Here is a 21,023-nt window from a genome sequence, read left to right on the forward strand (position 1 = left end):
AGGCGTGAGAGTTATTCACGTCTTGGTCGTTGATCAGCGTTCTCCAAATGGCATCCTCCCGCGCCCTTCCCGTTCTGTATGCCTCCGAATGCGGTGGTAGAAGGTCCCTCACGCTGCTGATGAGCTTGCCGACCAGTTTCAAGACTTTAATACACAAGTCTGGTGTGATCATTTGTGCGGTGAGAAAGGCGCGCTTCTCTGGGTTCTCTTCGTGGGGATTGGGAAGAGGGGGGAAAAACATGGGCTCCTCATCACCAAATCCAGCATCTGTTACGTTGCTCGCGGGACCGCCCTGTGGCGCAATCACGAACAAGGACTGATTATCAATCCCAGCGCCTGTTACGTTGCTCGCCGGACCGCCCTGCGGTACAATCACGGGGACGGCCTGGTCGCCTGACCGAAATGGCCATCGGGCTGGTTGTCCATCTCTTTCACAATTATGCTCGATCAACTGGTACGGTTCATCCGGTGATGCGCGAAAGAAGGCCACGGGCTCGAGGGAGGGCAGGATTGGATCGAAACTCCGGTCGAACGTCATCTTTACATCATCTTCCAATATGGAAGTGACAACATCAACTTGTAGGCCGCGAAGTCGAAGAAGGTTACTCGTGACATCTTCCTCCCGACAGGCGACGAAGTCTCCCAGGCTTTGCGCGGCATCGAAACGTGGCTGCACGTTGGCGATCGATTTGTCGCTTCCGAATTCAATTCCATTGCCATCTGGACCCTGCCCGTACAGAAGTCGGCGACCGACGGGTTCCGCTGACCAGTCCGGTACCCATGACGGGAGCTGTGACTGGGACTTCGGGAAGAAGCAGTGACGCAACAAGTCGAGGCCGCAATGGTCATTGATGAGCGCTCTTGCCGTATGAGTGAAGACTTGGGAACAGTCCTCCATGTAATTTGGCTGGATTCCGAGGCTGTCTGCATCTCGCGACAAGCCGCACAGAGCAAAAATGACGTCCCGCGGGTCCGTTGCGTTCAGACGCCTATGTTCTTGCATGTAGGGGAATGCGGCCCGAATTAGATGCAGCAGTGGCAATTTGGCACGCGTCATCATCCGACTACCCAGCATGAGGTAGGGTCTGGAATCAATGCCTGCGGGAACGTGATCCCCAGGTGTTATGTACAACGAACCGTCTACAGCCTGCAGTGCAAGGCGGAAAATCGTCAACGCTGTGGACATGCGGTTGGCGTCGATACTCCTGGAGCCGCACATGAAAATGGCCTTCCGCGCCGCACCCAGCTCTTGCACAACCCAGACACGCTGCCACCACGGTCGCTGGAGAAGATGGTATATAGCGCCGGTCGGGAGTGCCGCTTGAGTCCCGTGTTTGTTGGTCACTTGAGAGAGTATTTGCTCGAGGGTAAGTCCATCGTCTTCCTCGTCTTCCTTGTCGTCTCGGAAGTTAACAAGTAGATGTAGCCACCTCGCGCAAAAGCACCTAAATTCCCATCTCTTGATAACGACACTCTTCGCGTATTGTTCTCCAATTTGCTTCAAACTGTCCATCGCGACGTCGCTTTCGTCTCTAGCAGGACCAAGCCAGATAAGGACGAGTTGGGCTTCTTCATAGATCCTCTGCATCTGCTGAACCTGATGACTCTTCTCTTCGTTGTCTTTCTGATTGATGCAAACTGCATCGATCCAAACGACTACACTCTCATGCTGCTGCCGCAGATGGAAAAGCGCACTTTGGAGATTCTTCGTGACCCGGAAGCAACGACCGTTTATGCATATACTCTGCGTGAAGTTTGGAGCACCCCAGGTGTACGAGAGGGCGTTATACGATGGCTTGTCCGCTAGGGACGCTCTATCCATAGAGCAATGTAGCTGAACGTCTTGACCGCAGCAGTCGTGATGCGTCTGCGGCAGGATGGTGAGGAGGCGGATCTCGGAGCGCTCCGGACGCAGAGCGTCGTGGTACTTGTATTTGGGCATGTCCAGAGGGTAGAGACGTATCGTGTCTCAGTCAGCGGCCAGAGAGTCGAGCGTCGTGGGAACTAAGAAGTGCGTAGTGGAAAGGCTCAGCCTTGCGCCGACCCGCCATCCCGAGCTTCTTGTAGCGTTTTATGCGCTTCCTGATGCAACGGGGACTCGTTGTACCAGCTCTGTCACACTGTAGCACCGGGTAGCCGCCGCATTTCTCATCCAATGCCGACCCGCCACGTAGGCTCTCTAGAGCTATATCTTCCGCTGTTATGCTACTCAGCCACCAAGTCCAACGCCTGCTGCGTCGCTCGTGGGACTGCCCTGTAGTGCAATTAAGAACAAGGTCTAATTATAAAATTTAGCGCCTGCTAAGTTGCTTGCAGTCCCGCCCTATAGTACAATCAAAGGGAAAGGCCTGAGGGTGTAGGAAAGGTGCTGTCCCACAGTCAGTCGATGCTCAAAGGGCGTAGGCGTATCAAGCAAAGGCAAGATAAGACATCTCCATCAGATCCCAGATAACCAAGAGCCGTCACAGCAATCCTTCTCACATTCTAGCACACTACTCCACTACCATAACCATCCCTCCCTCCTCCCTTCTCGCATCTCTTAACCAAACCAAACCCCTACCCGCTCCTCCCCCTATTTCCCACGCACCTCAACCCCACCCTCCCCCTCCGCCCACGGGCCCCCAAACAGCCCGCTCAACCAACCCCTCCACCCTCGCAAACAAAAGCTCTCAAACGCCGTATCCACTCCCTCAACCTTAATCCTCCCCGTCATCCTTGCCGCGAGTTGCTCGCCGTCGCGGCGAAACTCCTCACTGCGTTGTCCCAAAAAAGTCATACATCAACTAGAAGTCCTACTTTTCTTTCTTTGCACAGCTACGGAGGGAGGGAGGGGGGAGAGGAGAGGGGGAAAGGAATTCAAACTCACACCGTCGGCTCATAGTCGCTGATCTTAGCGCGCCACGCGGCGAGGCTCTTGATGTAGTCGGCGTATGCGAGGCGCTGGCCGTTCATCACGTGGTAGTGTATTCCGATATTGTGCTTGGCGCGGAGGGAGGAAGTTCAATGGATGTAGGGTTGGTGATGGAAGCACAACACAAAATGCGGAGTAGGCTGTTTCCTACTACAAAGGGAAACCAGATATGTAGGGATACTTTTTTGAGGACAAGGCAATCAAGCGCTCTCGCGCGGGCGAGCTTATGAAAGACAGTGGACGTCATGGAAGGAACAGGAACTCCGGTTCCGTTCCGGAATTCCGTGGATTCCACCTAACTCGAAAGTGCTGCCTATCTATTAACAAGAATCAACCCTACGCCAAGTAGCTATTACTCTGGCCATTCGAATTTGCCCTTAGAATCATCCCCAGCACTAAACTGCGCCATGTACCCTCAAATTCCTACCGGCCAGGTTTCCAACCCCCGGATACTATCGCTCTTCAGACCTCATAGGCGCCAAAGATGTCAGCCAAAGTCCTGCGACGCACTCATACTCGAGCGTCAGTCGCTGTATCCATGAACGAAGTCCCCAGGGGATCTGACGGTTAAAGGTGGGCACGCAGCGTATGGACCCTAACTAGATTCCTTGGCCCGCTCCAATGCGGCCGTACGGCATCGTCGGCCTCGGCCTTCTCTGGCTTCGTCGGGTCTTCCGGTTCTTTCTCGGGCGCATCCTCTACGTGGAAGAGGAGGTCTGCATTTGCGATACTGACGGAATCAGCCACATTATCGTTGCCGATGAATACCGTGACTTTCGAAATCCACTTGTTGCCCAGCTGGGCCTTGTGCTGCGCAAGGAAGTAGCCAAAACCGGCGCCATTTGGGGATCCTGTCGCTGGCGTTAGAGTTTCAATATCCCTCCCAGGCCCAGAGTATCGTACCTAGAAGTGCTTGCCCTTCCTTGGAGTTGAGATCGAAAGTTGTTCCAGGCCATCCCCTCAACTCCTTCTTAGCGTTCTTCAGAGCACTAGCGATGAGTTGGAGGGTGTCCTCATTCGCTATTTGTTGCATCCAGAAGTAACGAATGTTGCGAATATTGGGATTGTCTCTGTTCCACCAGCCCCACATGACGTCGGACATTGCTCTCAACTCTGGGAGCTCATCGACCTTTGGCTTACGATACCAGTATTCCTCGGCAGCATGCGGTGCACTCAAGAGATACTGACCAAATATCACTGCAAGCAAGCCAGGTTAGTTCTCATTCGAGAGACAGCCTCAAGGCAACTCATACCTCCACCAACCGGATTTACGGCCCCTTGGAAGTGTGCGCCCGTAGCCTAATGTTCAGGTAAGTTGGGGGATTTCAAATCTGAACACATCTGCAACCTACCGTGTACTCTTTGTCGCCAACCTTGTACGTTTGTTTGTAAATCGGGACTCTGTTATCCTTGTCGTCCTTTTTCTGGGTATCACCGTGTTCAACGCGATAGCAAATGTTGTCACCACCCTCCGACTTTGGGCGCCTATTGAGTCCGAGTGCTTCCATCGAGTCGACCGTATGCCAGTACTCGTCGAAATCGGCGCAAAATTCTTCATCTGCGTCGGCATTCCTCCAGCCCCATGTCTCCAACTCCTCTATACGTCAGTGTTAGTGTGCGCCCTCATGTTCGAAAGCAACCATGCAGGCTTACGTTTCAGGTCTCCTTGCCACCTGCTTGCCAGCGATGGGGGTGTCCTCTGGTCCTGATACATCTTTCCCGCCTCCTCATCCGAGCCCAGCATCGCGGCCACCAGCTTGGCTCCGGTACAGCAGCGCTTGTCCCAGAGCTCCTCGGAAGCGGTGTCGTCTGGCTCGAAATAGACTCGTCGGCGGGTGAGGCGGGTTCTGGGTGGAGAGTCAGAGGACAGCGTGAGGTTGAACAGCAATGAACTGTCTGATCGCTCTGAATCCGAAATGTGCATTTCAGCCTCCATGTTTGGTGCGTGCTGTCGAACTCGATCCAGAATACGACGATGCACTACGTGCGCATTGTCTCCATGCATCTCATGTATTCGTCGGACGTTCGTGTATCCATCTGCAAGCACTGATGCTGGGGGAAACTCGCGGGTGTCGCGGGCGCTCTTGCCGCTTGTCGGGCCAGTCAAGGCTACAGCTGCTGCAGGCACAGCAAAGCAAAGTGCAATACTCAGCGCGAGAGGAATGACGAGAAGCGTGGATTTCATGATGCCGGTAGATGGTGTGGGAGGGAGAGCGGTTGAGAATGGTGCTACGTTGTTAGCTGTACTGTGACGAGATGAGAGAAATTGGAGAAAGCTTTCTGTGAGGGGTGAGCGAAGGAAACTGTATGGCATCTTATCAAGTGAAGGAGGAGCGGTTTCGCTATTTACGGCAACGGCGATCGAAGCACACATCCTCCCAAGGTTTCTGTCACCACGCTACCATTCATCTCACAAGACCGCCCATCATCCAAACCTTGGAAGTTTTCATGTATCAAAATTTTCTCACATTTTCCTACCATGAGCTATTCCGCGCAGCTAAGCCAGAAAGCGCCGATGGATAGGTGACGCTGAACGGACGTGTATCCGGATACGAGGACCGACGCCCGCCATCAAGCATCAGTGTGCCCAGTGATGCTCTCGCAGGTCACCCTTGGCCTCAAATTTCAACGGGATACAGAGCATGAGCCGTCAATATGTTCTTGGTCCCCTTCGCAGCCACCTAGCACCTCTAGCGACGGTGGCACCGGACCAACCCAGTCGGCAGGATGGTTTCCACCAGGTCCTTGCGGGTCGTCCGGATCCTTTTTATTCTCGTCCTCTGGGACAGGTTGGACGTGGAACGCGAGACACGGGAGCTTAGTCTCAGTATCACCATGGAAGACAACCACCCCCGTGACGCGCAAGTTGCCCAGCTCTGGCTTGTGCTGAGCGAGGAAATAGCCCAAGCCCACCGCGTTCGGAGTCCCTAGAAGAGGTATCAGCGGGTCTCGACAGATGCTTGTCCTCAGAAAGACATACCCAGGATTGCTTGCCCATACACTGTATCCATGCCAATCCATGTTCCGGGATAAGGTTTGAGTTCTTCGTTGAGCTCGTTCATTGCGCGAATGAGCACACTACGCGTAGGGTCGTTGACGATGCCGACCACGAAGTACCACTTCAGGTTGTTGATGGTATTAGCAGGAGCGTATCTCTTCCACAAACCCCACATGACATCGGAAGAGGCGCGCAAGTTCGGCAGCTGATCAAAGGGAACGGGCGGAAATCGCTCCGGAGCTGTGTAAGACGGACCCTTCACATTTATCGTGAAGATAGCTAAGGATATCGTTAGCAAGGTTGAAAGGGGCGGCGCCTGCGCCAAACGTCGGCGAAGTACCTCCTTCGTCAGCGTTGATTCCGATAACGAAGTACGCCCCAGTTACCTGAAGCTCTGGTCAGTGGCCGAAATGTAGATTCGAAGATGCTTTGGCGCCGCTTACCCTCCTAACTCGATTATCAGGTCCCCGATAGGACTGCACATCTTCCGGGATACGCTGGTTGTTATGCGGATAGCGGGCCATGATGTCACCATGATGAACGTGAAGGCACCTAATCCTCCCCCCCTCTTCAGTGGCCTTGTCCGACATTCCGAGCTCTCTCAGGGCGCGATCGAGCCCCAGATTGTTACTCGTGAAGTCTCGGCCATGCGGGTCGCAAAGGTAAATATTGTAGCCCCAAGCCCCAAGATCGGCTGGATAAGTTAGCAAATGGTGGTCAATCTATGGGTATACAATTTGACGTACGCCAGGTGTATGAGCTATGCGCCGATGGCAACTTAGGCTTCCAGAGACTGCCTGCCCCTTCGTCTGTGTCCGGGAAGGCATCCAGGAAGTTTATGCCCTTACACACGACGTGGTTCATATAGTCGTTAGTGGCGGGTGCCGGCGGGGCTCGTCCCCATCTACGAACTGGCGTGGCATGTTCGGGAAGGTAGGCGACGGTCGGCTGGGGCAGGCGCGGCGAGAGCAGAGAGATGTCGACAGCCGGCACACTTTCGACAGCGGGCCTGGGGCCGAGAGCCTTGCTGGCGGCAAGACCCACAAGCATGAGAATGCTTGAAACTAAGGAGAACCTCATCGTCGGGAGATCTTGGGAGGGCGGATTGAGGTGCGGGCCGAGGTGCGGGGGAGGTTGAGTAGAAGGAGCGATGGGGTGAACTTATCGTCGAAAGTAGGAGGCACGGTACGGTTCATGACGCACAGGGAAAGAGTGGCGAACGATACAATATTCGAACGCGATGCAGACCTCCCCGCAACACCACACTTTCACCATGCCACTATCGTCGCTTTCCCATTCCAGCCACTCGCGAGCACCAGCTCTTAACCATGACGAATTCAGCATGGCGGTAACAAGGAAATAACAATGAAGTGACGTCAAGTATGGGGATCCACTTACCCGAGCCTCAGTCCGGTGAGAGAACGGGAACTTAGAAAAGACAGAATGACCGCGCCTCGAGCTGCACATTTCGACGATGACATGACAGAAGGTATGCGCACTATCTTCTCTTTTTATGTCCCGCCCCAAGACTGACGAAGATAGATGAAAAGGTTCTGCCTACCTGAATCTTGATGAATGCACCTCTAACCTCATATTTGACCTACGTGCGATCGAAGCTACGAAGTCAACCTTCTGGAGGTGCAATGAGCTATTCACCCATTCGAAGGGCACAATCCTGTCCTCCGATCTGAAGGTACACTATGCCCATGTATGAGGCATGTCTTCAAAGTCAAAGCACTATCTACAATGGGTCATTTGTCGCCTTGCGATCATTCTATGCACCAATAGCTGGACTTAACACACGATAGCTGCTTCCCCGTCCTATGGTCTCTCCGGATTTGTTATCGGAAGTAAGTTATAGAGTTGTTTAGGGCATCCATTCTCCTTTCCTGTCCAAAGACGCGCTGCATCGGCGGAGACTGCGGAAGTATAGCCCAGCGTTATCGTGCTCCGAATAGGGCTGATCGTACGGACCCATACAACAATTCTCCATGGGACGCGCCTCCATGGAGCCGGGACTCCCACACGTGGGCGAGGATGTCCGACAGACGTCCGCGTTATTCACCCGAAAGCCAGCTCCGACGCTGCCTAAATTCAATACCGGCGTGGCTTTGCAGTTTCCTCCGGCATTCGTGACGCGTATGTGCATCTCGGTCGGCTGCTGCGGAAAGCCGCCTGCATTTCAATCACGCAGTCGTCGTGCGTGGACGAAGTGGCTCGGATCCGAGCGTGAGGTGTCCGCGGCGACGTCTCGAATAGCGAGCGCGTACGATACGATACGAGACGATCGGTAACCCCGCAGGATCCGGATAAATCAATCGTGTGGAGAGACTTGCATTGACGACGAGGGCGAGCGAGTGTGGAGTTCACGAGCTCGTTTGCACAAAGGATTGAAGCCGTACTCTGGTCGTACGCGGTGCTCGTTCATCCATGGATCCATCTGTAACGATACGATTCGGCCCTGTAGTTGACACTGTATTAGGAAGACTACCACACACCAATCATTGCAACTCACCTTCCTCATGCAGTATTCCTCCGGGGGGAGTACTTACACCGAAGCCGATGTACGTACCTCGCAAACGCTTCCTCTCGGGAATTGCTCCTACGCGGTGCTGCACAATCGATTCACGCTACTCAACTCAACTCGCGCAATGCCTCCAATTCAGTATACGCTTTGCGAGCTCCACTGGCGGAATTATTACAGGGTGCGTACGGAGAATCACACGCTGCGCCATGGACATTGGCAAATCGCCAATTTGCATGGCATTCCTTCCTTCAGCCTTTCCTTTCGCGCATCGCATCTCGCGCTCGACTTGGCCTCTCGCACCACCGCAACGAGCAAAGCGCTCCAGTCGAGGCGGCCGGGGGGCCAAAACGGCAATGATGCTCGCGAGCATCGGGGCTGAATAATAACTGAACCGCAGGGCATGCGAAGGAACAAAACGTGTTGCGCGTGTAGCATGCAGGGAGAGCCGAAGGATTCAGCCCTGTCGTTTTGGGTTGGCGTACGGAATCCTGCGCTTGCTTGCTTGGGATTCGCGAAGGAATCCGCCTGAGCCAAGGGGTCGTTCCTAGGTGCAGTTCTGGGGGTGATTTGGAATTGGAGATTTGCGATGCGAGGCGCCATACGAAGAGGAGAGGGTCCAATGATTGAAGAAAGGAAATATCGGAGATACCGGAGCAGCCCGCATATACACGTAGTTGACGGAAGACTGCGGAGAGGTCACACATGCGCGTCGCACGTTTCGAAACACAAATCGTGTTTCCAGATATGCCGTCATGTTTCTGAACGAGTACGAGTGGGCAGCGAGCGAACACGAGCTAACAACGACGTTGATGGCCTCAGCCGCGTTCGCTGAAGCGGTCAGGCTCGTCCTACACAGTACACGGCGACTGGGAAGCTCCCTGGGAACCCTGCGTTATCGTCCGACGGTGCGACCATGGAAGCTTGCGCGTTGTAGTGCAGACTGATCATGAGGAGAGTTTGTTGATTGCGCTGGCTTTTTCCGAGCAGCAGCACAGCACCGGTGAACAACCCATGGAAGAAGGATGCGAGCGCCGCGCTACCACCCTTTTCGGGGTAGCTATGCGATATTAAGGTATCAAACTAGCATTGATTCACGCCGTTCCTCCTCTCGAAGCAGCGGCAGAAGCAGAATTGCGAAGAGGGCTCGTGAAAAGGAGGAGGCACAGTATGTTGGCAACCCATGCAGGGCGAAATGAATGCGCTCTGATTCTTTTCATGGGGGCATGAATGGGACGAGAGGCAGCGTTCCACTCGCGCGAGAAAGCAAAGCGCGAACTTTCCAACACCAGCTGCAACAATAATAAACCTACATCACAAATCACATATCACCCCAATCCTCGCCATTGCCCCAAGGCGGCAAGCCATCGCAAACAAACAACCCTGGAGTCGTGGCATCCCTAGGGCCGCACACGGAGACCGACCAGCAGAAGCTAGACAAGGAAGCCAACCGTGCCTCTCTCGTCCTCGAGGGCGACTGCACTTGCGTGACAGCGCGACGTTTCGGACCCCACAATAGGCATTATTCTCAACACCCGGCAACGCACTAACTCACCGATGGCTGTCTGTTGCTCGAAGACTCACTTTGATACCGGCGGTTTGCGTGATGAAGCCCGTAGCGCGACGCTTGAGCGCGGCATTATTGCATTGGCCGCTGGTGCTGGCTAGGCTCCTGCGGGCACTTTTGCGATGTTACAACGCCAGAGCGGGGAGGCTGCGGAGATGCCACCCGGCGCTATAATAATAGGGAGAGACAGACAGGCGGCGACCGCTGGATGGAAGAGCGGTGTCGACTCTCGCAAGTGACGCGGAAGGCTGAGCAAGCTGCGATGCGATGCGATGCGAAAGCCGCATCGTCCGGCGCCGTCGGAGTGACTCACGTCCGTCCGTCCCGGACGTCTCTGTCGCCGCAATAATAACGCCAGGATCGCGACTATCAATATCGCGAAGAGCGACGTCCTGCTAAACGTCTCATCTCATGGAGGAGCAAGAAACGCCTCTAGCCCAATCCGCTCGAAGCTTCTCACATCCCCACGCGGCGGGCGGTGAGATGGAGATGGGCTCATCAGTGTCAGCACTCTCTTCCAGCCCTACGAACATCCCTCCCTTCCGTAGATATGTAAGCAGCACCACGAAGCCGAAGCCGAAGCCAAGCTTCGGACGTCAGATCTGGGGAAGCGAACACCCACCAATCTTCTCGAAGCACGAGAGCACAGTAAGCACGCGTGCTTCGATGCGATGCTGATGACGTAGGTACGTCTCTCGTAGGGCTGCCCACTCACTTGCATGTTTCAAGGCGTCCAGCAGGCCGCTTGCCGTTTGCGGCGGTGCGTACGAGGGTAGAAAGGGAAGCTTGTGGATTACCGGTTTGGGAAGGGGATGCGATTCCGCGTATTCTGAGGGGGATGCGCGGCCGTCGCGCTCCTATTCGCGTGTCGATCAGAGTGAGTGATTAATTATTCTTGTCTTGTCTTGGACCGGTCTTGACGGACCAGCACTCGAGCGAACGAACGAACGAACGGCCTCGCGCGCCCTTCCGCACGTCCAGTCATGTGCATTCATTTGAGACTGCCTAAGACTAGACTAGCCGTGGGGTGTGCGACGCGACGCGACGTGGAGGTTGCATCTCGAAGGATGAGCAGAGTGCTTAGGGCCATCGGATGGTTACCGGCGCTAGCGACATAGCGGGGGATGTCGATCCGGTGCGCACTTGATGAATTTGGGGCCATTCCGCGAGCGGAGTTGCTGCTTCGGGAGAATTGGCGACAATTATTACACAGCTATGTGCGTATCCAGGCTATGCTGTGCCGCAACACACACTGAGTCGTGAACAGCAGCAGCAGCGTGGCAAGTCGATCTCCAGGGCGTACCACCGGTAGGCGCAGTTCCACAGACAGAGCCTCAACGGCAGGTCACCTCTGAGCCTCATCATGATCGCGAAAAGTCTGGGCGGCTTGTCTTTCCCCATCATGGCGCCAAGAAGGGGGCCAGGAATAGAACGATCGCCTTTGCGGTGCGAGGAACGACGCTCCGGCTAGTCCCGCCATGCCGTGCCACAAACCCAGCCTTGTCCTCTGCGCATTTCAAGCCCGTCTTGCGAGCCTGCACGTGACGCGCCCGGACACCGCGCGCCGGCACGCTATCCAGTTCGGCGGTGATGGTGCGAAAGGAACCCATGGTTTTGCGAGATTGAGAAGCTTTGGGCGTGGGAAAACGGCGTCCCGCGAAGGGCCACCGACCGCTCTTTGTTTGAGCGCACGGGTGCGTATCGTTTCGCTACTGTACATAGCTCTCTAATGACGAACGATCGCGCGCACATCCATGGGATACCCAGCCATCGACTTTCGGAGAGAGCAGGGCTTGGTGTTGGAATAGTGATGCTAGACTAGAGTGCAAAAGCCTTGGTTGCGGCGCGATAGTCTGTCTATCCCCTTGTATAGGCGGTCTACGCACGTTGTCTTGATTATCGATGGTTGCGCGCCCAATTGCGATGCAGATGGGGCTTCCTGTCGTCTTTTCAGGCGCGCTCTGGCACTGCCGATTGGAGCTTTAATTCTGCGATTTGGCGGCGTTGTGACGGCGCCGCAGACGTGGGTGGGTGCGATTGGGGGGCCTGATGGACTGGAGATGCTGGGGGTTGGGGAACGGCGAGGATGCCGCAGGACGGCGACGGTGGGGAGATACAGTGGTCGGTGACGGGAGGCGCGGATGTTGGAACGGTGCCGACGGCTTGGGTTATCGGGCCGTATGGACCTGGGGTGGGAGTACGCTTGCGAAGTGTAGTGTAGTGGGATGACAAAGTCTCCATTCGGTGCTCTCGGTCGCGCGCTCTCGTTCCACCGAAAAGCGCCGCAGGAGCCGAAATTTTGTCAGCATGTCGCCGGAAAAGCCGGCCGATATCGTGAGCATGAACGAGGGTTTCCGAGCTTCTTCACATCTGCCGACTACTCGCCTCGATGCAGGCACCGCTGCGCATGTCCAGTCGACGACTTCTCTTGGCCGCACATGTGCTCTAGTCGCAGCGATGCTACGACTATCAGGCGGCCCAGCTACAACTCGCAAGCTAGCAGCGTGCAGCAGCTCGAACATCGACAGCCATAGGCCACCCGGCGTCCGACGCGAGGTGAAGGGACCCATTTCCTTGTTGCGAGACCCATTTCCTTGTTGCGAGACCCATTTCCTTGTTGCGAGACCCATTTCCTTGTTGCGAGACCCATCTCAACATCCCAGACAGACGGGAAGAGTAGAGAACCAACACACTTGCTGCGGCAAGTGCGCGCGAAACGGAGTTCCGACTGCTGGTGTCGCTCTCGACGATGGGATGCTCGATTGGGGATTCGCTGAGCCGATGCGGGACCCAAAAAACGCCTGGAACTTATGCCAACCCGTTTACGCCACAACGCCCCGCATGGAGCCCCACGAGGATAAATTTACTGGCATTCGAGGGGCCTGCAAGTCGGTATTCAACCGCAGCCGGGGCAATTCATTCGCACTGTTTCGTGCGAGTCCAAGAGGGAGGGGGCACAGCAGGGAAGCTTGAAACTGGGGACCTATTTCGACACCCTTTGCTGAGCTCAACATGGCGTGGCCGAAGCAAGCCGTCGGGAAACCAGTTCATGTTCCGAAGGCTTCTTGAGTGCTATATTGTCCTGATTAGGCAAACCTCTTTTAGCGACTTCTACCGACCTTCGAGAAGGGAAGTAGGTACGAGTGGCTTGCGGGGTGGCTGGGATGAATAATCCGCGTGCGGGCGCAGGTGCTGATTCTCGAAAGGGCCGGTTGAAAAGGCGGTCTCCGGACCCGTTATGCCCGCTGCTGGCGTCGCATAGAAACGGTATACCTAGGTACCATAACGGTGCAGGGTACAGCGGAGGGCCATGAATCAACGAGGCCCAGTGGCGCGTATCGCCCAAAAAGGGAATTGCTGTCTCGGCCCCCAAATCTACGAGGCCCTCGCCTGTTCCGGCATCGCTTCGTCGTTTATTAGTAAACAAACCGCGGCATTGAAGCAATCTCGTTTGCGAGCTTGCGAGCCGTCGGTGATAGAGATGGGAGATAACGGTGCGACGATCTATGCAGCGCTGCTGTGACTGGCAAGGCTGGGTTTGAGCGAGGTGCGCCTTTTGGGGGAGTCAGCAATCCACAGATTCGGCAAGTGTCCGCGCAACACGTGGACGGGATGGCTAGTGCGCGCGTAGGGCGCGATGCCCGTCGCCATGGGCCCCGGTCCCTCTTTCGTCGAGCCGCAGTTGATGATTCCAAGGTTGATAGAGAGCGACCGGAAGAGGAAACAAATCGAACGATTGCTGATGCTTCAGCCTGCAATTGAGTCCGGCTTCATCACTAATCGCGCGACGTCGCAGCTCGTTCAGCGTCGCTATTTTTCGAAAAGGGGAAATCCAATCCCCTCAATGGCCGAACAAGGGACGTGATAATCCACTGGGCGTTGCGTAACCCGACCTGGCCCAGCCGACCGCTGCATCTCCCCTTAAAAGTCGAGATATTTTTGAGGGTTCAAGCGAAAGTGCATCGTAGTTGGCATGGCCGGGCGCTTCGACAGCCGTTTCGTGTGGAGCGCTCAGCGAAAGGATTCTCAGCATCCCCGCAGAACCAGTTAACCTTAAGCAAAGCGTCGGGCGTAAGAAGGGAAATCTCCCGCTTGGCGAACGCCTGGCAAGGGCACAGAATAAAAGTGCAGCAGTAAGCGATAAGGCTGGCCGGAGCTCGTCTGCGACTGCCTCGCCATTTTGGGGGAGTGGAAGGATGCACACCCTAGCTCCGTGAATTGGAGATGCTGTGCAACCCCAATGCGTGTCTCAAGGAGATAAGTGTAAGCGGTTTGAGGAAGGTGCTTATCCTGGAGGGGGTAGAAACGTGTTTCCTGAAAGGGGCCTTACAGAAGGGAGCAACGTCGAGATTTGATTGATCGAGTGTTTCGAAACATATTTAGGTGGGTGGTGATGCGGCCGTTCAGGGAGGCCCTGTCCAACCCCGCAGGTGGGATTCTGCCTGACGGGGCATGCAGGATGACGAAGTGCTGTGATTGCTCAGATTCGTTTGAAAGCCTTCGGGGTCGAGAACCTGCCACGAGGTCTGACAGCTGCTTGTGCTCCTTTCCATGTCGCCGGCGTACGGATGGGTGCGCTAGGATGGAGAGGGCTGCGGGTGCGAGCAGGGCTCGATATTACGGCGCTTGCGTTTCTGCAGTAATAGTTTTGCGAATGCTGCAGGGCGTTTGAGTGCATAGCAGGCTGTATATCTGTGATTAGAGCGGAGTTGGCGGGTGTTTGTTTTGAAATGCGTTAATCATTGCTGCTCCCGGAGGTCTGCTGGCCCCCTGTCATTGGGCTGCCACACTCAAGTCGACCGCATCGCGAGGTTCGTTCGAACCGTCTCATGATAAGAGGACCGGGCTGCATGCGGATCTACCCATGAAATCCTTGGAAATATCGGTGAACGGCAGTTCCACATGTGACGATGGTGGTGTGAAGTAGCACCAGAGTGGTCACGGAGCGGGGCCTGGGGCGTATAGAGAGGGGTTGAGGCGTCCATGTGCGCCGCTGCTGTGCAATCATCGTTCGTGGTGAACTCACAGCCAAGGCTATAGGGCTGTAGGGCTGGAGGGGTGCGACAGAGCGTCAGTCCTCGTGGCTCGTAGGCTAGCGCCGGAAACGGACTAGCGCAGCCGTGGCTGCCAAAAATAGGTTCGTGCGTCCCCGTCAAGATCAAGTGCTCGAATAGACGCATCTCGCAAAAGCGTTTAAAATTGGAAGTGTTGGCGCTGGCGAGCGGCTACGAAGCGAGCGAGTCTCGAGATACCTCGAAAAACAGCATGTTACGTTGTATTGAAGGCCGATAATTTTGGCCGTCGTCGTGTTGTTGGGCGGCTATGTAGGCTGTTTTTGCGTTCGATACGGGACAGCGCGGGGCGGACGCCGTAATCCCCGTCCCTTCTAGAAATGAGCGGATAGCCTCGTATAGCGATGATGCAAGCGGTCACAACCCAAGACGGTATTGCGAGGACATGTGATGTGGATATTAGATTACTATGGCCGTGGTTTACTAATGCACTTGGAGAGCAGGAGCTGCTGCCTCCGCGTTGCGGTGAGGGCTGCAGCACATGCACGGCGTGGCCGGAGCTGCATCGCTTAACGCTCCCAAACAGGCAGCCGATCTGGACGAGGAACGGAACGACCACTCAAGCTGAACGCAAGCAGCCGGCAGATTTGCGAATGATCAGTCATGGCCAATCATCGTGCACGCATCATATCTGCAGCCCTATGGACTCACCGCAACAGCTCGCAACATGTAGGCTTCGCAATACTCTCGTCGTCGTCGAGTCCACACCACCGTACTGCAAGCAGTAATTGCGCCCGGAGGAGTAGACCGATGGGGTATCTGCATCGCAGTGCTAGTTGTCAATTGCGATGTGCGATGCGCGACGCTGGAGGAGGTGGGTTGCAGACCCTCCACCGACCCTCCAAGGCTCGTCCTCTGCCTTGCAGTTGTGGAACCCGTCGGGTTCTCTCTATTGCCATAATGCGACCGTATTGTATGTGACTCGGGCTCCGCAATGTTGACGCCATAGTCGGGTCCTGCTGCTGCCTCGGGAAAGCCCTGGCGCGCCCACCGGTCCACCATCGGTTGGCGAAGGACTGCTTGCGCTCTCCGGCAGAGATTAGAAGTGAAGCAAGGCATCGAGTAGGGTTAGTCGAGGTATTCGGATTCTTCAGAGCGGATTGTCGTTGAAGGCGTCCTGCTTTCAATTTAGCTGAGACAACGTCTCTAGTCAGTCACTGCGGCCTGGACGCATGTGTGAGGACGAAGACGACAGAGATAGGACACTTCAGACTTAGAGATTGCCTGCGCTTTGCGATTTCCCCCTTCGAGGATGCTTGGGTGACTCCCCCCCTGAGCCAGGAGACTTTGAGCGTGTAGCCGTCGCGAGACCAGCTCTCCTCTATGCTTGCAATGGCGACCGTCGTGCCTCAGCGAAGAACGAGCTACGAGGCATTCGATGCCTCATCCAACGTAGGGAGATGGAGCGGGTCCGTATCGAACTGCCTGAGGTTGGAGAGTGAAGCACGTAGTCTCCAGACCTTGGCAGTCGCAAGGAGAGACATTTCGCTGCTGCTTGCCGAGCCCCTGTACTGCAACTCAGCCATGCCGCTGCCAGCACTATTCTGGCTCAGGGGGCCTTATAGGGCGTAATTGCAGCCTCAGTTTAAGCATACCAAGCTCTCAAGATAGCACTCTGATGACTCCTGTTGACACCGCTTTGTCAACTTCTTCTTGCTAAGCAGGATCGACTGGTGATGTGGAAACTTCGTAGCGCTGTCTCTTGGTCTGGGCCCCTCAGAGAGCTATTGCGATCCGACTCTATGGTACACTTTGATAGTGGATAATGAATCAAGGACTCTATCCTTCGAATATAGTGCTTACTCAACGGCGGGGAAAATCGAGCCGATTGTGGAATCCCTTACGGATGGTCTCGGGATGCAGCCATGTGAAATGTTGGGGTATGCGACATTTCCAATAGGAATTGCATGTTTCGCTTTGCCACCGTTTCAGCAGATGCAGGAGCAGATGCGTTGTACAGTCGGAAGTATGAGACATCTCAGAAAAAGACAACTCCAGGCCACGCGTTCCAAGTCACCGATATCAGAGCTGGCCATCAAAGACCTCTGCATGATTTTCGCGGGTCTGCTCTTTCTGGCATTCGCGTCCCCTGACATTAGGAAGGCCTCATGTCCAGGGAATCGAAGCTATAGTGAAACCTAATGTTGGGGAAATCAAATCAACTGCCCATGAATCTCCCATTTCCATGTGCTTGCAAGGGCCTTTAGGCGGGCTTAGTTGTCATGGACACTGAACAGCTATTCCGTGCTGCTTGGTTCCATTGGGCGGCCCGTTCATTCCCTGGAAACCGGCCCCCACGATAGTGCAAGTGGCCTCTGTGGGTTTGTGGAGCGTTCTCGACGGCGGGAGACGGTCGGGGCTCCAGGGGGCTATGGCCCGGTTACTTTAGTTGGTCTGGCGGGGCGTTTTGAGGTCTGCATCTTGCTTCTGGCGGCAAGAGAGAAGAATCAAGTGGATGTTGGTTGACTGCTGCATTAGCCAGAGCCCCAGTAGCTCAGAGCAGGGCGAGGAAGCTAGGGAGAAGTATCCGAAAAGTGGCCGCCGCGGATAAGAAAGGGGTCATAGCATGAATACCGAATTGCGATTATTTCCGGTATGGTCTCCAAGAGCGGTGATCCTGGCGCCGGGGTAGGTGAGGTCCTGACCCAGTCTGGATTTGGACATGTTGGAAGTGGATGCTATAGAGGCCGTCTCTCTCGTGCGAGCGCGGAACGCATGCAGCTCTATACCGCGCCTTCACCTGCCGGTGGTGGCACAGCGACGAAATGAAGGCGCAGTCGGGCGGAACAATGGGTGCCGAGCAGAGCGTCCACCGCCAGCCCTGGGCATCGCCATGGGCGAAGAGGCGGGTGAAACGTTCGCACCATAACAACCGGAGTGCACTACATTCCGTTCGTCGAGGGGTCAGCAGCCTCTCCAACGCTATCCAGCGCGTGTCACACAGACAAGCTTCGCTCAACGCTGCGACTAGGTCCAGTTCAGGTCGCTAGGCGGGGGTGGGTGCCAGAGGGCTCACCGACAGTCGGGCGAAGGTGCTGATGGCCGGGAGTGCTAGTGGAGGAGCGTGGGTTGGGCGTGCATGGTAGGGCTGGTCGGTCAGATGCTTGTGTGCGATGCCCCTGGAGGCTCAAGTGCGTGGCTCGTTCGTTCGCGGGCGTGATGGCGGGGAGGGATTGGCGCATCTGTATTTAGTTCTGCCTTACCAATCACGCTAGGCCGCTCTGAGCAAACGCTCTGGGCCGCATACTCTCCTCTCCACTCGCAGCCGTTTCCCCTCCGCCGCCGCCGCCGCAGGGCCCGTCCGACTCCGACGACTCGATGTCGCGAGGAGAGTCGAGCGTTCGTCGTCCGCCAGCAGAGTGTGCGGGATTTGGAATCCCGGGTGGCTCTCTCTGCCCTGCCCTGCCGGCCCTCGTCATCAACCGCGAGCGCGACAGCCCTAGCGGTGTGCAGCACTCGCCGGTCGCACGCAGCGCAGCACAAGCTCTCCTCCCAGTGTCTCCCTCTGCGGCCGGACGTGCGAAGAGCGAGCGCGGGCTATCTTTGCGCATCAATTTAGCCAGGTGAGGCACACTGCTGGCCGGCCCCCAAGGCGCCCTCGCGCGGGCGAAAAGCGGCTCCAGCGCGCGCAACACCTCGTGGCCCGTCTCGCGCGCGATGATGAAGCAGGCCTGCCCGCTGGGAGAGTCTCGTTGTCCCGACGCCGAGCGTGCTGTCGCGCTCTCCAAGGCTGGGCGCGGTGCATCTGCTGGGGCCGCGCAGACCGCCTCGCAATACAGCGCTTCGGCGGCCGCCCGTTTCAATACGCACTGCACCACCCGCGCCGTTGAGGACCCGCTCCTGTGGCTCTGGCACGTCCGAGCGGTGCGTGGGACGTGTTTGAGCGCCGTGCTCAGCCTGTGCCCTAGCAATTTTTGGCATCTGCCTGCAGCCTTGTAGCCCGCGCCGCCATGCAGGGATGCTCGCCGCCCTATGCCTCCGAATAAGGAAGTGCTGCTTGTTCCTACGGCCGACGCCAGTAACTCCGGTCTGTGCAGGGCGTCGCTGGACCGGGGCCCTCGCGCAGGCCTTAATGCACAGCTCGAGCTCTGAGGGATTGGCTAGCAGGGGGGGCGCTCTCTGGGGACTTGCGGGAGCAGTTGATCGATAAATATAACATGCTCGCGGCATCCACCCCATCTGTATCCCCCCATCAGCCTGCCCGTACATATATCTACCTGCTCCCTCCAGCTTCCGCATCCTCCTTCTGTACCACACCTCTCCACAGCTGCTCCCACCACTGGCACAGCTTCACACTCTTCCTTCATTCACCATGCATCGACACGCTTCCTACCACTATGCCGCTGCGGCACCCACCACCACCAGATACTCCGGCACCTCGAGTGCCTTCTCAGCCTCGGCCAATCCGAACGAGGACTGGACCAAGATCTCAGATCTCGCTGAGCGCAGGCGGATACAGAACCGGATTGCTCAACGCAACTACCGTAAGTTCCGCTGTCCGTATCTCGCATACCTCGGGACGGCATACTAAACGCGTAGCAGGCAAGAAGCTAAAGAAGAGGCTCGAAGACCTCGAACGCCGAGCTGCGTCCTCGTCTGCGTCACCTGAACAGAAGCCGGCTGAGCTGCAGCCACCGCACCGGTCACCCCGCCAGGATTTCCCGTCGCCAGCCTCCTCCGACTCTGAGTTCAGCCGTCGGACGCCCGAGGCTCCGGCGCACTACCTGCCCACTCACGAGGAGCACGGCATGTTCTCCACGCAAAACTACACTCGCCAGCTGTCCACCTCCCCTCCGCCATTTTCGTACTCGACGTATCCGGATCCGGCGCCTGCATATACGAACCTGCCCTACACCACCACCCAACCTTACCACTCAATACCGACCACCATCACTCCCGAGGTCACCTACGCTCCCTATCTCCCACCGCTTTCTGCAGCCTACCACACCACGCTGCCCAGCCTCGCTCAGCCTATGAAGAGCGAATACTACGAGAACGACATCAGCCCTTTTGCCAGCGGCTACCAACTCATGGGCGGTAGCATCGAGATGCCTCCTCCCCACGCTTACGCCGAGCATGGTGCGCAGGTAAAGCTCCCTCCCCGAAGACCGTACTACGCACATTGAACACCCCCAACCCTTCAACCACGCGGCATCTTGTTCGACGAACCACAGCTGACAGTCTCCGAAGACCCCGCCACTCTCCGACTCTTTCGAGCCACAGTCGCCCGACTCCACGGTCTATCCTACAACTCCGAACTCGATGCCGCGGACTCCACCTCTTCAGCCTGTCCAGCTTGTGTGAATAACACGCTGAGACGGCTTACTCTCATTTCTACTACTATGGGAGGCCACAGCAGAGAGTCACCTTGCACCCGCCGTGGGCGGTGGGGAGGCAGCCTAAGTCACTCGACGGCTTGCTCAGGCTAGCGGGCTCTCTGCTGCGGGTTTCCATAGCAGGACGCGTCGTCTTGTAAAGTACTTCGTCTTGTGTTTATTTGTAATGCATTTCAGCGAACGGTCGTGAGGATACGTGTGACGGATTTCCCTCGCTTGGACATGGACGGTGGCTGGTGTTTGGCGTTTACAACAAATTCTGGAGGACATCTGAGCTTTGGATATAACTGGGAAACAGAGACCCAGTGCAGGCCATGATGCCTGCTTCGCTGTACCATCGCCAGTGCCAGTGCGCGCCTGGTCGATGAGAGCTACGAATATTACTATCGATCTTGACTTTTGACAATCCATTGAACTACTTTCTTGCGATGCTTTGTGATGAATTGAAGTAGAAGTGAAAGGGCATCTACGAGCAATAGTGCGCTTGGGTGGAGGAGGGATGCCCTTTGAAGCGAGCGTTTGAGGTCACTGCACATCGCGTTCGCCAAGAAACGCGGAACGCGTCGTCCCTTCCACTTCCTCACCCAACGTAAGCCGCTCGAAACTTAATTCCAA

The 21,023-nt window shown here is 56.1% G+C and overlaps 7 protein-coding genes across 7 annotated transcripts; 3 read left to right on the forward strand and 4 right to left on the reverse strand.

The window, feature by feature from the left end:
• Nucleotides 1-1,159: 1,159 nt before the first annotated feature.
• Nucleotides 1,160-1,822, reverse strand: BU26DRAFT_414232 (HET-domain-containing protein; the record flags this gene model as incomplete). Its single annotated transcript, XM_033823058.1, has 2 exons — nucleotides 1,160-1,401; nucleotides 1,507-1,822. Coding segments are annotated over 2 exons (558 nt in total), but the record flags the coding sequence as incomplete, so codon positions are not given.
• A 1,758-nt stretch (nucleotides 1,823-3,580) lies between these two features.
• On the reverse strand, nucleotides 3,581-4,745 carry BU26DRAFT_395179 (uncharacterized protein; the record flags this gene model as incomplete). The annotated part of the gene is made up of 5 exons (XM_033822740.1): nucleotides 3,581-3,762; nucleotides 3,815-4,108; nucleotides 4,165-4,210; nucleotides 4,264-4,508; nucleotides 4,565-4,745. Coding segments are annotated over 5 exons (948 nt in total), but the record flags the coding sequence as incomplete, so codon positions are not given.
• A 475-nt stretch (nucleotides 4,746-5,220) lies between these two features.
• On the reverse strand, nucleotides 5,221-7,444 carry BU26DRAFT_12892 (uncharacterized protein). The gene is made up of 5 exons (XM_033819621.1): nucleotides 6,656-7,444; nucleotides 6,353-6,603; nucleotides 6,250-6,295; nucleotides 5,892-6,188; nucleotides 5,221-5,838 (listed from the first exon to the last, which is right to left on the reverse strand). Exons 1-5 carry the CDS (start codon nucleotides 6,987-6,989, stop codon nucleotides 5,537-5,539), a joined length of 1,230 nt encoding a protein of 409 aa, XP_033690982.1. The 5' UTR covers nucleotides 6,990-7,444; the 3' UTR covers nucleotides 5,221-5,536.
• Nucleotides 7,445-8,198: 754 nt separating this feature from the next.
• BU26DRAFT_12880 (uncharacterized protein) lies at nucleotides 8,199-8,920 on the forward strand. The gene has a single exon (XM_033819619.1). The coding sequence runs from the start codon at nucleotides 8,340-8,342 to the stop codon at nucleotides 8,817-8,819; it is 480 nt and encodes a 159-aa protein (XP_033690983.1). The 5' UTR covers nucleotides 8,199-8,339; the 3' UTR covers nucleotides 8,820-8,920.
• A 3,099-nt stretch (nucleotides 8,921-12,019) lies between these two features.
• On the forward strand, nucleotides 12,020-13,305 carry BU26DRAFT_12931 (uncharacterized protein). Its single transcript, XM_033819627.1, has one exon. It carries the CDS (start codon nucleotides 12,308-12,310, stop codon nucleotides 12,971-12,973), a length of 666 nt encoding a protein of 221 aa, XP_033690984.1. The 5' UTR covers nucleotides 12,020-12,307; the 3' UTR covers nucleotides 12,974-13,305.
• Nucleotides 13,306-19,351: 6,046 nt separating this feature from the next.
• BU26DRAFT_512910 (uncharacterized protein) lies at nucleotides 19,352-20,379 on the forward strand (the record flags this gene model as incomplete). Its single annotated transcript, XM_033827500.1, has 3 exons — nucleotides 19,352-19,556; nucleotides 19,615-20,159; nucleotides 20,263-20,379. Exons 1-3 carry the CDS (start codon nucleotides 19,385-19,387, stop codon nucleotides 20,374-20,376), a joined length of 831 nt encoding a protein of 276 aa, XP_033690985.1. The 5' UTR covers nucleotides 19,352-19,384.
• Nucleotides 20,261-20,849, reverse strand: BU26DRAFT_512911 (uncharacterized protein; the record flags this gene model as incomplete). Its single annotated transcript, XM_033827501.1, has 1 exon — nucleotides 20,261-20,849. A coding segment is annotated over exon 1 (322 nt), but the record flags the coding sequence as incomplete, so codon positions are not given.
• Between the last annotated feature and the right edge of the window lie 174 nt (nucleotides 20,850-21,023).

The sequence above is a fragment of the Trematosphaeria pertusa genome (genome assembly GCF_010094035.1).
Source record: "Trematosphaeria pertusa strain CBS 122368 unplaced genomic scaffold BU26scaffold_1, whole genome shotgun sequence".
In the NCBI taxonomy this organism is placed as follows: Eukaryota; Fungi; Ascomycota; class Dothideomycetes; order Pleosporales; family Trematosphaeriaceae; genus Trematosphaeria; species Trematosphaeria pertusa.

Excerpts from the sequence above, each read along its gene's own strand:
- BU26DRAFT_12892 (XM_033819621.1), bottom strand. The coding sequence starts at position 6,989 with ATGAGGTTCTCCTTAGTTTCAAGCATTCTCATGCTTGTGGGTCTTGCC. Across the intron at positions 6,296-6,352 it reads CTGATAATCGAGTTAGGAGG|GTAACTGGGGCGTACTTCGT; the intron begins GTAAGCGGCGCC and ends CCAGAGCTTCAG. Across the intron at positions 6,189-6,249 it reads AATCAACGCTGACGAAGGAG|CTATCTTCACGATAAATGTG; the intron begins GTACTTCGCCGA and ends CGATATCCTTAG.
- BU26DRAFT_12880 (XM_033819619.1), top strand. The coding sequence starts at position 8,340 with ATGGATCCATCTGTAACGATACGATTCGGCCCTGTAGTTGACACTGTA.
- BU26DRAFT_12931 (XM_033819627.1), top strand. The coding sequence starts at position 12,308 with ATGTCGCCGGAAAAGCCGGCCGATATCGTGAGCATGAACGAGGGTTTC.